The sequence below is a fragment of the Centropristis striata genome, chromosome 6, assembly GCF_030273125.1.
Source record: "Centropristis striata isolate RG_2023a ecotype Rhode Island chromosome 6, C.striata_1.0, whole genome shotgun sequence".
Classification (NCBI taxonomy): Eukaryota; Metazoa; Chordata; class Actinopteri; order Perciformes; family Serranidae; genus Centropristis; species Centropristis striata.
In genome coordinates, this window is record NC_081522.1 from 29,085,667 (window position 1) to 29,101,940 (window position 16,274).

A 16,274-nucleotide genomic window follows, 5' to 3' on the forward strand; every position below is an offset into this window, starting at 1 on the left:
ACGCATTGCTTGAAAATGATGACCCGGTGCATGATGGCCTTTAGGAGAGCTGGCTTTTATCTTTGGTGATTGAATCAGTGTGCTCCACATAGGCTACCTGTCGAATGACTTGCCCACATCATGACAGTAGCTGTCTGTCTCTTACTCTGTCAACCTGGCCCTGACAGAAGAGCCTATCACCCTGAGAAAGGGAGAGAGGAGGGATGATTGGAGAGAGGAGAGAGAAAACCGCCAAATAAGATAAAATACTGATAGACAGAAATGCAGCCAGCCAGCCAGGCCAAGGAAGAAGAACAAAAGGGTCCCAAAGAGAAAGGTGGGAAAGGTCCATTGACTAAAACAAACCAGTGAGACAAAAGGGAAATATGAGATAAAAAGAGAACTGGAAGAGAGGTGAGGCAAACGTTGAAGAGGAGGGTTAAACGAGACAGAGGGAGGAGGTGTTCATCACTCAGTGGCAATGACTGGCTGGTATCTGCATCTCGCTGTCATCTGCACCGGCTTCTGCAGGGTGGAGGAGGAAGGAAGGAGGAGGAGGAGGTGTAAGAGAGGAGAAGAGGAGAGGGAAAACCTCTATCCTCTCTATCTCTGAGCCTCATCTCCGGCAGTTCAGGAGCCTGCTTTCCAAGAGTGCCTCATTTTCAAATCTCTTATCTTGGCCCCCGTTTTAAGTATCGCAGTTTTATATTTTTACATGTCATTTGCATGCAGCTCATCAAACCTGGCTCCCTCTATTTTTTTTTCTCCTTCTTTTTCTGCTTCTCGGAGGTGTGTGCCGATATGAGCACAAGGGAATGAGCTTTCACTCCTCCGCCAAGCCATAGCCATGTACTGTATTGACAATATTTCTACCTTGTGAGAGGAATATACAGTGTAAAAAAAAAAATATCTTGTGTCTCTGTTGAATGTTGGAAAAATGCTTTGCGTGAGTGCAACGGAGGTAAAGTGTGTGTATGTGTGTGTGTTTGTATGAGAGAGGCGGATGAGAGTAGGTTTCTGATTTTTATCTGCCTTCCTTTTCTTCTTTGTATTTTTGGAGGATTCACACAGTGACCTCTTTGTTTGGGACAGTGAGTACACCCCTCCAACCCCCTGGATCGGGAAAGAAACCATTTCCTGTAGCTGAGAGATAGAACGGGAGACAGATAGAGAAAAGAGGGAGAGATAGGATGGGGAAGGAGGGGCGGGCAGACAGAGGGTAGGAATGAGAGTTGAGGAGAGGAAGAGAATCAGAGATTAAGAAAGAGAGGAAGAAAGAAAGAAAGAAAGAAAGAAAGAGCTGTATAAAAGGAAGGAATGAGAGACAGTGAAAGAGGAGAAGGGAGGAAGTGGGTGAATTGGATGATTGAATGAATGATTTTGCGAGAGGAGTGAATGAATGAATGGTGGTTGAAAAGGTCAGGAGAGGAGCAGGGTGGCTTATTAAATTCCCAGCTAGTGGAGCACAAAACATTTCAAAAGCTTAATGTCGGAGAGGAAAATAACACTTTTTGGAATGTGTCGTGAACTGTAAACTCACCAGGATTTGGTTATGTTTTCCACCGACTGTACAAATATTACTTAGTGCATTTTTTTTTTAGAAAGGGTTCGACAAGTGCTTGATATGGATGAAACCATATGGGCTGCGACTGATACTCTGACAGTTGTAGCTACAGTGTGCTGCACCAGTGAGCAGGAGTAATATTCTGTTATTGAGTCATCTTCATTTTTATTTAATAATAACCAAAATCGTTATCAAGAAAACCATAGAAAAATGGCTAGATATCAGCTCTTAAATTAAACTCTTATGAGCTATTTTTGTTGTTATCATTATAGTTGTCCAAACAAATGTACCTTTAGTTGTACCAGGCATTAAAATGGAAAAGAAATTGAAGAAAACAATGGTCTAATATGTTTTTCCATGACTCATTGTTTGTTTATGTGGAAGTGAAATCATTTGCATGCATGTACTGTAATGTAACACAAGGTCAGGAACATCAGTGCTGTGGCACCATGACTGAAGGAATGAGCGGAGCCAAACACAGACTATTTTAATGACATTGACAAAGAAACTGTATTTAATGTAAAACAGTCATGTATAGCCCATAACCAATAACGACATTTTCCATGGTTTTCTTGATAAGGTTTTTTGTTATTATCAAGAAAACCATGTAAAATGTGATATCAGCTCTTAAATTAAACTCTTATGAGCCATTTTTGTTGTTATCATTATTTTTGTCCAAACAAATGTACCTTTAGTTGTACCAGGCATTAAAATGAAAAATAAATTGAAGAAAAAGGGGGGGTTAATATTTTTTCCATGACTATATAAAAGAGCCATAAACATTTAATATTACATTTCATATTTTTTGGATCCATTTTTATTTTAAAAGTTTCCCATTGGCAGTAGTATTATTAAAGTCCTGTTTATTTGTTAGACGGCCACATTGTGTCAGTCCAACCGTCCTCCTGCAGCCACATATATTAGCGTGCACTAACATGGACTATTGACGTGTATGTTTTACATTTAATGACCTTGTGACCATCCTGTTCAGACGGTTACAGAGCAGTGTAAACCATATTAGCCGATGTGAAACAGTATACACCATTGAGACATTGATGTGTTAGTTGTACCAGTAATGATTTGCATATACAAACATACTTATTCCCCAGTGGTAGCAGTAAAACTGTGGCCGTTGACAGCTGTGCAGAGAAATCTTAATCTGTTCATCTACACGATAGGGTGGTGGTGGTGGTGTTGAGAGGAGGGGGGGCTCAGTATATTTTTTCCTCCATTTTCTCCCCTTTAATTGAAGTGCATATATAGCACAAAGCGATGTGCGATGGGGTTAGACGTTGACGTAAGTTAAGGGAAAGTTCTTTGCTTCCTGTCCCCATTGCCACGACTGTTTGGCTCCCCAGAGAGAGAGAGAGAGAGAGAGAGGACAAGCGAGGAGCCATTCTGATACTGAACGAGGGAATGGAGGAAGAAAATGAAGAAATGAAATCAGCCTGGCATCATTTGCATTCAAGTTTTATCGGTGTTGAGGAGGGCGTTTTTGGGCCTGATAAGGAGAGGGCGTCGCAGGCTGTGCTAGAGGTGGAGGGGGGTTGGTGGAGAGGTGTGTGTGTGTGTGTGTGCTTGAGTATGAATGGTGTATGAATGTTTTATGTGAACCGACTTTGGCAAAAGAAGGTGGCTCGTAGTTTAGTTGGTGTCTGCTTGCACTAACACACATATGTGAATGTTACAGCAGCTATAGTGAGGACAGGGCATTGGGGGTGGGAATGGTGTATGTGTGGGAGCGGGGGGTTAATATCAGACCAAATAATTAGATTCGCTATCGTCTCGGCGGCAGCAGTGCGGGGATCAGGCAGATTAAAGCCGGCATCGGGGCTGGTTAATATTCATGAGGGGACCGGGGTCCGGGCGAGGGGCTTAGACTGCAGCTCAAAGACTCTCCTCCGGCTGATGGGGCTTAAGGCAGCACTCTCAACCAAGATGGAGCTCTGCCGGGGAGGCCTGACATCCCACTGATAGATAGAGGGCTGGGTGGATATTTAGGGTGAGACAAGAGGAAGGAGAGGGTGACAAAGTATCATAAGGTCTTGCATGTATGTGCATCTATAGATCTTTATATGATCATGTTGTTTTTATGGAATGGCAAGAAACTCACAATTCTGGCCAATCCCTCTGGTTCTTCCTTTTCTTTCTCAGCCTCTCTGAACTGTCACTGCACACTTCATACAGTTTTGACACTTGTAGTCTCCAAGAAAAGCTTATCATCTTCTTCTCAGACTCTTTGTAAAGTGGACGCACAAATACATTCCATATTAAACTTTCTGAAATTATATTTTAAGACACTGAATTTCAGGTCTTCATTAAATGTAAGCCATCATTAATATAATTGGAAGAAATTAAATTAATTAAGACATGATATGTTTCATTCTGTGTGTAATGGATCTATATAATGTGTTATTTCCACTTTTTGAATTTAATTACTGACATAAATAAACTTTCTGATATTCTAACTTATTGAGATGCACCTGTAAAGACATTTCCATGTTTAGATACCATATGAACATTTTAAATACTGTTGCAATATTATACAAATACAAAAATTAGTCACTTCTTTCCATTCAACAAAATACTGCTCAGTGCATCAGTGATTAATATTGACTTCACATAAATGAAAAATAATGCATTTTAAAGTTAGAAATATCTACTTAAGTTGTATGTTAACTAGTATGAAAAACCACACTGTAAAATATGTTTATAGAAATTACAGTAAAACACTGTCAAACTGCATCAGAAATAGGCCGCAAAATTTAAAATTGAATATCACCGTAGTAGACACTTTTAATTACTATAAACCAAGGAATAGTACGAAACTTTTAAACATTTTTTTCATGTAAATTAAAGGAGAAATACCCTAACGTCATAAGGACACAATTATCTTAAATATGAAAGGACTACTCAGTTCAAATTACAGTTTTTGCTGATATTTACATTTGGATTTACAGTAGAAAACCCACTCACTGTATTTTTCACGGTGAAGTTCTGGCAACCACAGATGCCGGTATTTTACCATTTTTTACAGTGCAGACATGTCCAGACATTGTGGCATCGTTCATATAACTTTGATACGCTGTGCTATGGACACATTTTGTTCTGTACCAAACAAGTATCAAGGTTCTCTTAGAAAGAGGCTACATTAGTGCTGCACTGCTCACTAAAGGGATGAAACTATAGTCATGGAAAAAATGATTGGACCGTTGTTTTCTTCAATTTCTTTCAATTAAAGAGCTGATATCGAGCCATTTTCCATGTTTGTTTTTTTTATAATAAAATCATTATCAAGAAAACCATGGATATCAGCTATTAAATTAAACTCTTATGAGCTATTTTTGTTGATATCATTATATTTGTCCAAACAAATGTACCTTTAGTCATACCAGGCATTAAAATGAACAAGGAATTGAAGAAAACAAGGGTGGTCTAAAGTTTTTCCATGACTGTATGTGGTCACAGCCTAGCCAGCCAGGCCACAACAGGTGTTTTCTAGCCAAGGAACAATGAGTTTTGTCATTAATGATGGGAATGTAGCTGGAAGTTCATTCTCTCGTTTGAAGTATTTTCATTATTTACCTTTAAAAGAACACACTGTTTGGCTGTTCCAAAAAAACGTAGCCTAGTTTGACTCTTTGTGGGTCCGAACACGTTCCTTGGGTGACTCTTGGCTATTTGAGTCAATGAGATCGGCATCAGACCAAGAGAAGTGAAAAGGGTTTTGATACCATCCGGTGGCCTCTTCGTTCTCCTTAACTCACCCCCACATCTTTGGCATCTGCATTCTCCACTGGCCTGGTTAATTACACACACACACACACACACACACACACACACACACACACACACACACACACACGTACTGAAAGTGTCATCTGGCCCTGTGCCTCTCATTCTCATTATCTCATGTGAAGCTGTGTTGTGTCTGTGTATTCGTGGCTGTAAACTGTATAAACTAGCATGTTGTTCTTGTTGCAGGTTGACGTCGTAGATAATCTGTTACTGTAATTGGTGATTGTGTTGCGATTTAGTTCCATGAGTTAAACTCTCACCATTTTTACCTTCTCGACGTAAAACCAGTAGCATCTGCAGCAGGACAGATTGTTCAGTATGCCCAATAGATTACCAAGTAATTTCATCCAGCGAGTGTGTATATATATATATATATATATATATATATATATATATATATGTTGGTGCATGTCTTACAGTCTTCTGTAGCTCCTGCTGTGTTTCTTGAATCCCAATGATTCCACAGACGAGCCCCCAAAAAAGGAACATTTTCAATTAGTCTTTCTGTCTTCACTTTGGATCATGAACGACACTTAGCTTGAGTGTCTCTTTCTATTTAACACTGCCTGTTTATGTGAGGGCTGATAAAGGATTAGAAAAGTTTCTGGAGTGAAATTTGATTTTAAAGTTAATATTTCAGTTTTCAGCATTTCCTCTTAAAATTTTTCAGTTTTAGGGTAGAAGTAACGCTATAAACATTTAGATGCTGCATGACAGTGGAATTATTTGTCTGGTCAGGCATCAGATATAAAGAAAAAAACCTCTATGATGTTACATTTCTATGGATTAGTGACGGGAATAATTAATCGATTAATGGTTGTTAAGAATTTGGTCGATCACGTGGAATTTTTAATTGATCTGTGTATTTTTCAATTTTAATTTTATCTGACTGCGTATCAGTGCTCACTGAACTGAAACACGGCCGAGCGTTCAGTTCTGCGGCCGTACGTGAAAAAGCCAATGAGCTGAGAATTAAGTTGGATTAAGCTACAGTTTGCAAAGTGTATGTAAGAGTATTTATTTGAGAAAAACTAGCTCACTGTATCAAACCTTGTTAGCATGAATTACTAGCTTTAATTATCCAAAACTTAGTTAAACACAAAACACATTTAAATATGAAGATTACTGTGAAAACTAACCTCATGCCTCTTCGGGGGCTAAAACATAAAACATTGAACTCCTTGACTTTATCTTTACAGTATCACCTCAGTTGAGTTAGTTTTACAATTGACAGGAAGTCTCTTTTCATCCTTTCAAAATAAAAGCGTCCGTTATCAAAACATTTTGATTACTATGCTTTTGCATAGTACTGTATATAACTTTTATTTTGCCCATGTATGCATGTTTTTATACAAACTGGAGTATGTATAAAAACATAGCAATTAATCGATTAATTGATCGTTAACGTTATAGATAGTCGAGTTGGCAGGTTTCTTCCAAACGCCCATCCCTACTATGGATCAATAACTTTTCCCAATGTTTCACATGTTTCTTTTGTCCAGTAAAAATGTGACATAACCATGATAAAATATGTTGATGTAGCTGTGGTCAGACGGGAAACTCCATCAGGGAGTGGACAACATTGACTTTTAATAAAAGTGTTATTAATTCTCAAATAAGAAATATGGGAGAGTATCACCCTCACAGTGAGTAATTACTTAATGTTTTTTAAGAACAAGCCTGTGCGAGTGTTTCTCATTTTCTCTTGATTTGTATGTGTGTGTGTGTGTGTTTTCCACTTGTGCGCTACTGAGCTCTCCCCATTGCCCTATCATGGCGAATTCCAAAGCCGTGGCCATGATGAATTAGTCTGAAACAAATTAGCAGTACTTACAGCTCAGACGGCTCCAGCATTGGGTTACAAATTAAAACAAAAGAAGCAGTATCTCCACATCAGCGCTAGTTCCCCATGAAATCCAATACGCTCTGCCTCAATCTTCAACGTACAACAGACTGAGAGGCTTCCTTCGTTCTGTCCTTCCCCTTTCTCTTCTCGCTGTCTTCCCAAACTGTCCCACTGAGGACGTCCATCTCCTGCAGGTATTTCAAGATTGAACCATGGCTGTATAGGATCTCTCTGATCATACTATACACTAATAAAGTAAAGGTTTACAACCTATAGGTAAAAAGGCCCCTTATGTAGAGCTGTGGTGCATATAATGATATGATATGATGTTCTATTTACTTTTTCGCAGAATATCTAAAAGAGACCCTGATTAACTTATTTTAATGGAATTACAACATGTATTGAGGACCTTAACAGTGGTTTTGCATGTTTTTACCCACCCTTTCCTAACCTTTTTTGGATTTTGACCTTTTATAACATCTCACAACACTTCACAATACCTTGTTAATGATTCTTTTAATATGTTTTTTAGAGTCCTGAAGTAGAGGTTAAGCCTAATTGTTTAAATATTCCAGAAAAGCAAGAAATAATTAACCCATTTCACAGTGTTTCCTCCTTATCTTTGGGGTACCAAACACATATGGGGAACAACATACCTTACATCATAGGGAGTCCTTTTTTATCAAGCAATGCTGTTTCATGCAGCCATTGGATTCCATTTCATTTAATTCATTATTAAAAAATCAATATGGGAGTTGACTCATTTATATTATTTTATTGTACAAAAGTTAATTGAAACCAACGTCCGCCCAGAACGACTGATACAATCACGTACATCCAAAAAATCCACAAGTCGCTGCACGTACTTAAACCTACTAATGCAGATACAGGTTCCCATTTTCAAAACATTTTCTATTGATGTCATTAATAAAGGGTATTGTATGTGCTCTGGGTGTATTGTAGTTCTCTAATTATTGGCATTTAGGCAAGAATTAACTCTGAGGGGAACCAGGATTTTGGCAGTTTATTACAGATGGAGAGAATAGAGGTCAGATACACATGCAATGAGAATACTCACCAGTCCAGGTAGTCCTTTTTTGACCAAATGCATGAAATGTGCCAATTTGTATGAGACACACTTCCTGTTCTGGGCTCCCATTGGCTTTCCACCATATTCTCATATTTACTATCCACTGGCTAATTTTCTTCCCAGAAAGCCAGCGATAGATCCCTATGTCACTCACTTTCTTACTGATCATTTAGTCTTTAAATACAACAGTATTGATACCACAGAGGAGTAATAATCAATGTTAAATTGCCATAATATAAAGCAATAATTAGGATTTGATGACAAATGATGATTAGCTCTCAAATATTTTAAAAATGCTCCCATTGGTAATGTCATTTGTTTATTATTTAACCCTAATTTTTGTTTCCAGGCAGAAAATATCCATTGTTATAGATATCAATTTAGTTGAAGTGTGGAAACCAGAAGTGAAAAAAATGCATTATTTAACAAGCATTTGACAAATGTAACAATTTGAAGCAAAAAGCACTGACTTTGCATTGTAACACATGAAAAAGTCATGGAGTGTAGCACCAGGACTGCGGCGGTATGGAGATTAAAGCTAACTTTTGAGTGTGACAGAAGAAACAGGATACACCATCATGTCATCTTTGACCCTTTTTGACTGTCACTGCTCACAGTCAGTCTGGTGCCAGGACCAATACTGAGGGAATGCTGCCTCCTGATGGAGACTGAGCAGAATTGCATCACAGACGGCCTGAACAATACTTTGCTGTGGACATCATACATTTTAAGTGTCGGATTCTCTTTTAAACTGTTGAATTATCCTGGTAGTTAGAAGTTAGAGCACACATGGTCAACATACAGAACCATCTCAATCTGACAGATCTGACTACAATATGTCTGTAGTGCTGTTTAACTCCATTCCAACAAATGGCTATTAACTATTAACATAACTAATGACAATGGATAAGACCTCAAGCATCATGTCCATGTGGATATGGCTCTTTGTGATGTACAGTACATTTTTGTGAACCAGCCATGATGTGTGCTGACTGCCTTGAATATCTAAATCATGTATCTAGTAAACCCAGTGTGTCACTAGAGCAGCTCCACCACACTAGACAGACTGAATCACCACTACTGGCTGATAGATAAACATCTATGATCTTGAGTTTGATGGTCTTGCAAAGAGATATCTTAATTGTGCCGATTAAGCTAGATTACATTGGTGACACACTGGTATTCATAAATATCTGACAATTATATATACACATGTAAAACAGAACAGAAATTAATGTATTCACATGTCAAGACAGTGTAGTTGTTTATAAATTGTAAATATAAGTGTGTCTAATGTGTGTAGCTGTTGCACAAACACACACACACACACACACACACACACACACACACACAAGTACATTCCATTCATCATTCCGAGATGATTGCACATTCCTAGGTCTGGAAACACTGCAGCAAATAATTTAATGTTATTAAAAAATACTATTAATTGTTCCCATTAGGCTAAATTACATTGGTGACACATTGTTGTCCTTTAGAAATATCTGACAGTTATATATACAAGTAAAACAGAACAGAAATGAATGTATTCACATGTAAAGACAGTGTATTTGTTCATAAATTGTCAATATAAGTGTAATCTTTTTTTTATTCAGTGATGCAGGTCTGTACTGCAACACATTTTAAAATTTAAGTTGGCAACACAAGTAAAACCCATTTTACACAGAATAACAGAGAATAATCAGCCATGTCTTCCATATTCATGTTGTTTAGCATAATTCAGCAATGTGTATGGCCTTTTAGAAAAACATGTTTCCCACCCATGAGATAGAACAACAGAAGCACAAACATACAGTACCCGTTAAATGCTGGTAAAATGACCTTTTCCCACAAGCCTGTATCTACAGGGCCAGTAGATAGAACCTTTAGCCCAGGCATTTGGCATTTACATTATTTTATTCAAAGTAATGGACATTTGCTTTCTCCTATACCTAAAAATGTGAATTTAGCATGTTTTCATGTTACTCCCACACTGTAAAAAATGTTTGTAGAGGTTAAATTAAAATACTGTGAAATTGCATCAGAAATAGGGCGAAATAATAAAAATTGACTATCACTGTCGGAGATGCTTTTAATTACCATAAATCAAGGAATAGTACCAAGCTTTTTTTCATATAAAACTAATGGAGAAATGCCATAATGTAACAAGGACACAATAACCCTAAAATAAAGTAGAAAAGTAGTAAAGTAGACGACTCAGTCTAAATTACAGTTTTTGCTGGTATTTGCATTTAAATTTACAGTAAAAAAAAAACACTCACTGGATTTTTTACGTTTTTTTTATCGTGGGGGTTTTTTGGCAACCACAGCTGCCGGTATTTCACCATGAATAACACAGATTTCTTTTTACAGTGCATAATTCCCTGCAACTCAAAGATCACGCCAGTCACAAAATCTGTGTGCGTGCGTGTGTGTGTGTGTGTGTGTGTGTGTGTGTGTGTGTGTTCTTGTACTTCCATACACATACACATAGTGGGGACCGGAACATGTTTGTAACCAACAGAGTGAGGACATTTTTGTGAAGTGAGGACATTTCGGCCAGGCCTCACTTCTTTAAAAGCATGTTTGATGATTCAGACTTTGTTTTAGGCTTAGGGTTACATTTAGGTTTATGTTAGGGTTAGGGTTGGGCATTAAGTTAGGGTTAGGGTAAGGGGCTAGGGAATTCACTATTCCAATGAGGGCCCTCACAAAGATAGAGTACAAGGATGTGTGTGTGTGTGTGTGTGTGTGTGTGTGTGTGTGTGTGTGTGTGTGTGTGTGTGTGTGTGTGTGTGCGTGCGTACGTGCGTTTAATGGGGACATGGGATAAGCCTGTGTCCTGGGAGTGATTGTCAGAGAGAATGCTCCTGGAGCCTCATATGAACAAAGACAAGATTGTAGTGGGGACACACAGGTGTGTGTATATCTGTGTGTGTCTGTGTTTTTTTACGTGTTCTCCCTCCTCCCTCTCTGTCTCACTGTCTCTCTGTCTCATACCTCCACACATACAGGCTCTGGATGTTGACTCTCCACTCTTTGTCCAGTGTATTCACTGTGGATCTAATTATGGCAGCCGTCTGAATAGCAGCCTGTCGACCTCATCAGATCTTCTTTCTCTTCCTTTTCTTTTCTCACTCTCTCCCGGGGTCTCTCTTCCTCTTTTATTCCTTTTCTCCTCTTTTCTTCTCTATTCTCCTTTATTTTCCATGCGGCTTTGTTCACCCCCGTGCTCCCCTCATTTCCTCATTTCCTTCTTGGGTTGTAATCATCCTCTGCTCGCTGGCGTTCTTTTTATAAATGGGTGTTTACCACTGGCCACACACTGGACAGTACTGTGTGACTGCGTATTCCCAATTGACAGCAATTAATGCTTGGTTTTTGTGATTATCTCATGGTCTGTATATTATACAGCAGCCCAGTTAAAGAAGAGAATGGACACTTGAAAATGACAATGGCATGTATCTCTCTTATTTCATTTGATATATTTCCTTTGAAACAATATTAAAGGGAGGCAGGAAAACCATGTGAACCAACTGACACTGTATACTGTTTCTGCTGTGGGGTGATAGTAGAGTTGTGAATCAGCAGAGGCCCAACAATACGATTTTATCCCGATACTTGAGTCACGATACGATATTATTGCGATTTTAACATTTTGCGATATGGTGAGTATTGCGATACAGTATATTACGATTTAACTGTTTCTCCACAATGAGAGTCAAACCCACAGACTGACCAACAAAGTATTCAGTCAAACTGAACTTAAGTGATATCAAACATGTTTGGACGACAACAACTGCAGCATTTTCTCAAACTTTCTTCAACTTTAAGCTTCACTGTTCTGAATTTTTTTGGAATGAAACATAGAGAAAGCTTAACGTTGCAGCATTATTTCGACAACTTTTCATACACGAAATCCTGACGGACATATAGCCTATAGATTCCTTAGATCTTCTAGTTTCATATGATACCAGTATCTCCAGTATATTCCTAAAAGTGAGCTCGCAACGGCCTCCGGAAAAAAACAAAAACAGTGAAAATACTGACGCTAAATAAACGCTTAATATCGATACATGGTGGCCATGAATCGATATAATATTGCCACACAAAATATCGCGATACTATGCTTCATCAATTTTTTCCCCCACCTCTAGGTGATAGAATGTGCTCTGGTAAAAAATAATCAGGTGTAATCAGGTATAAAGCCGGGCAGAATATCATTTCAACTTTCAGCATGGGTGGGTTTTAAACTGCTCACCTTCTCAATATTTTTTAAGAAATGGTGAAAAATTCCATCACAGCACAAGGGTTGCATCTTTGCAATGTTGTTTTGTCTCACCAACAGTCCAGAACTCAAAATATATTTACAATGATACAAATGAGAAGCTGTAACCAACACGTTTGACATTTTCTTGCTTGAAAAGATAACTTCCTTTTCTTCAAATTTACAAATTATTCATTTACCAATTGTTTCAGTGACAATTGCCACAAAAACCAAGACTGCTGGTATATGTTACATGGTCATGTAAAATAAAATAAAATAAAAACCTCAGTGACAGTAAAAGTAGAAATTGGACTACTCTCTAATCTCACTGTGCAGTGTATCAAACACATTTGCATGAGGATACACCCTTGTTTCATTACATACTGTGTAATTAAGTAATGACTGGGATGAGTCTGACCTATAAAAAATGTATATTCATTTCTCATCTCTTTTCTGTTTGTGTGTGTTTGTGTGCAGAATTCCAGCCTGACTGTGGTGTGTGAAGATCCAGACTGTTGGATTAGTCGCCTCCCTCTTACCTCTGACGCCTTGGCTGCCAACTGTACCATCTACAATCAAGGTGAGTTTTCTTGTGTGACAATGGAGAATATAAGATATGGCTCTTTGTGATGTACAGTACATTTTTGTGAACCAGTCACGATGTGTGCTGACTGCCTATAATATTTTAATCATGTATCTAGTAAACCCAGTGCGTCACTAGAAACCTCTGAGCAGCTCCACCTCTCATCTAGGCATTTTCTAGGTTCATCTAGGTTTTCTTGATAATAACCAAAATCGTTATCAAGAAAGTCATGGGAAATGGCTAGATATCAGCTCTTTAATTAAACTCTTATGAGTTATTTTTCTCACGATAACTCCTTCTTTGGGTAACTGGGAGGTAGGGTCTGTTGTACAAGCTGATTATGATGTCAGGCTCCATTTGTGACCAGAACTTGTGTGTTTATTTTCAGGTCAGGAGTTGTTCTGTAAGATGACCAGAGAGCTTGCAGCTGGTGAAAGGCTCCTGGCCTCCCTGTCGCCTCTTCCAGGCTCCTCCTCCCCGCTGGACCAGCTCTCTCCTCCGCTCAGCCTCGTCATCCAGAAACAACCTGTGGTGACGGAGGAGTCGCTGTACCCGCCAGCGCTACGCTCAGACATCCAGCTCCTCCCACAACAAGCTGGCATGGCTGCCATCTTGGCTACTGCTGTTGTCAATAGTGAGTGTTATATTCAAGTGTGTGTGTGTGTGTGTGTGTATGCATATGCATTGCCAGTATTGCTGCTTTTTGGTTTACAATAGAGTATATATTCTTCTGTTAAGAAGTATATTTATACATTTTATATCTTTAAGAATATTTATATAAAATGAACAAGAAATACAAGAAATAAGAAATATCCATTATTTATTCTGATCACTGTACTATACGCTGGTGACTGCAAACTATTATGATCTGTAATTTAGCATTTGTCTCAAGGTTGCAATGATCTCTTTGGCCACTATATGACACTGTAGCTCTTTAACACTTTTATTCATTTTATTGTATTTAAACCATGAAAATACAGTCACAGCCACTTTATTAGCTAACTCAGTATGGTCTTTATTCTGCTGCTGCTGTAGCCCATCTGCTTTGGACGTGTTGTGCGTTCAGAGATGCTCTTCTGCAGACCTTGGTTGTAACAACTGGTTTTTGAGTTACTGTTGCCTTTCTATCATCTCCAACCAGTCTGACCATTCTACCCTGACCTCTGGCATCAACAAGGCATCAAGGCTCACTGGATATTTTCTCTTTTTGGACCATTCTCTGTAAACTCTAGAGACGGTTGTTAGATCAGCAGTTTGTGAAATACTCAACAACAACCACGCCATGTTCAAAGTCACTTTAATCACCTTTCTTCTCCATTTTGATGCTCGCTTTGAACTTCAGCAGCTCGTCTTCACCATGTCTACATGCCCGAATGCATTGAGCTGCTGCCATGTGATTGGCTGATTAGATATTTTATTAAACAAGCAGTTGCACAGGTGTACCTAATAAAGTGACCAGCGAGTGTATGTACGTGTTCATTGCTAGTATTGCTGCTTTTTTGTTGACAGAGTTTTAAGAATTTTGCAGATAGTATAGTGTAGTTCATGTTAGTAGTTTTTTATTTGGTAAGCTAAGAAGAAGATAATTATTTCTGAATATGTATTTTAAATGTACAAGAAATATGAGAACTATGAAATTTACATTTTTTATTCTGATCATTGCAATATAAGCTGGTCACTGCAGGCCATTATGATCTGCAGTTTAGTATTTGTCTTGCAGCTGCAAAGATCTCTTTGGCCACAAGATGGCACTGCAGCTCTTTAACACTATTATTAAGTTTCCCATCAGCCACATGCTGTGCTCCTCTGTGTAGCTGATGCCCGAACACACACACAAGCACAAGCAATAGTACATTTCATTGGTTCATTCATTCATCATTGCAAGATGATTGCACATTCCTAGATCTGGTAACACTGCAGCAAATAATTTAATGTTATTAAAAATAACCCAGATGATAAGAAGTATGATAATTATTGTTCGCGTAATCTTATTTTTCTGTTGCCTTGGATACTCATAGCAATGGAATGTGACTGTGTGTGTGTGCGTGTGTGTGTGTGTGTGTGTGTGTGTGTGTGCGTGTGCGTGTGTGTGTCAGTCAAATCTATTCGAGCTATAGATTGCCTTCTGAAACATGGTTTCTGTGCTGTACGCTCATACTGTATGGTATATTTATATATTTATAATGAAGGTACAGGTAAAGACTAGTAGATTAAAATGACACCTGAATTTAGCACTTTTAGTACTTGAATTTGAACATTCACACCATGTCAAGCAGATCTGTATTTGATCATAAATGCTCCTCTCTGTTTCTATTAAGGTAACTAACTCAAAATGTATGTTCTGCTCTCTATCAGAGGACATTTTTCCATGCAAGGACTGTGGAATCTGGTACCGCAGTGAGAGGAACCTGCAGGCCCACCTTATGTACTACTGCGCCAGCCGACAGAAGCAACCAGCCGCAGCCTTGTCCCCCCCACAAGACAAACCCAAGGAGTCCTACCCCAACGAACGCGTCTGCCCCTTTCCACAGTGCAACAAGAGCTGCCCTAGTGCCAGCTCACTGGAGATCCACATGCGCACACACAGTGGTGAGAGCCAGTTTTACTCAACAAGTATGGCAAACCACTGAGACTTCATCAACCATTTCATTAGAACGTCGGGTAGATGTTGTCCATCTAACGTTTAGCCCCTTTCTGTCCTTCTACAGGTGAACGTCCATTCGTCTGTCTCATCTGTCTGTCAGCCTTCACCACAAAAGCTAACTGTGAGCGCCACCTTAAGGTCCACACGGACACACTGAATGGGGTGTGTCACGGTTGTGGATTCGTCTCCACCACAAGGGACATCCTCTACAGTCATCTGGTCACAAGCCACATGGTTTGCCAGCCTGGATCTCGCAGTGAGGTCTACTCCCCAGGGCCAGGCCTTCCCAAGCTGCCCCTGTCCACTGGTGAGTCATCAGCCGGTATTAAAGGCTGTAGGTCAACTTCAATCTGAACTAGGGCTGGGCGATATGGACCAAAAGTCATATCCCAATATATTTAGGCTGAATATCGATATATGATATATATCCCAATATTTTTATCGCAAAGTGAGAGCAAATGTTCAGTCAAAGTCAAAGCCAAATATGACATGTCACAATTCGTTTT

General features: G+C 39.0%; 1 protein-coding gene across 1 annotated transcript in view; it reads left to right on the top strand.

The window, feature by feature from the left end:
* The window catches only part of zfpm1 (zinc finger protein, FOG family member 1), a 115,849-nt gene that overhangs the window by 93,601 nt on the left and 5,974 nt on the right, over positions 1–16,274 (top strand). Inside the window, exons 5-8 of the mRNA XM_059334810.1 lie at positions 13,019–13,121; positions 13,513–13,758; positions 15,480–15,713; positions 15,833–16,075. Of these exons, the coding sequence (XP_059190793.1) occupies positions 13,019–13,121; positions 13,513–13,758; positions 15,480–15,713; positions 15,833–16,075 (826 nt within the window). The remainder of the gene's footprint in view (positions 1–13,018; positions 13,122–13,512; positions 13,759–15,479; positions 15,714–15,832; positions 16,076–16,274) is intronic.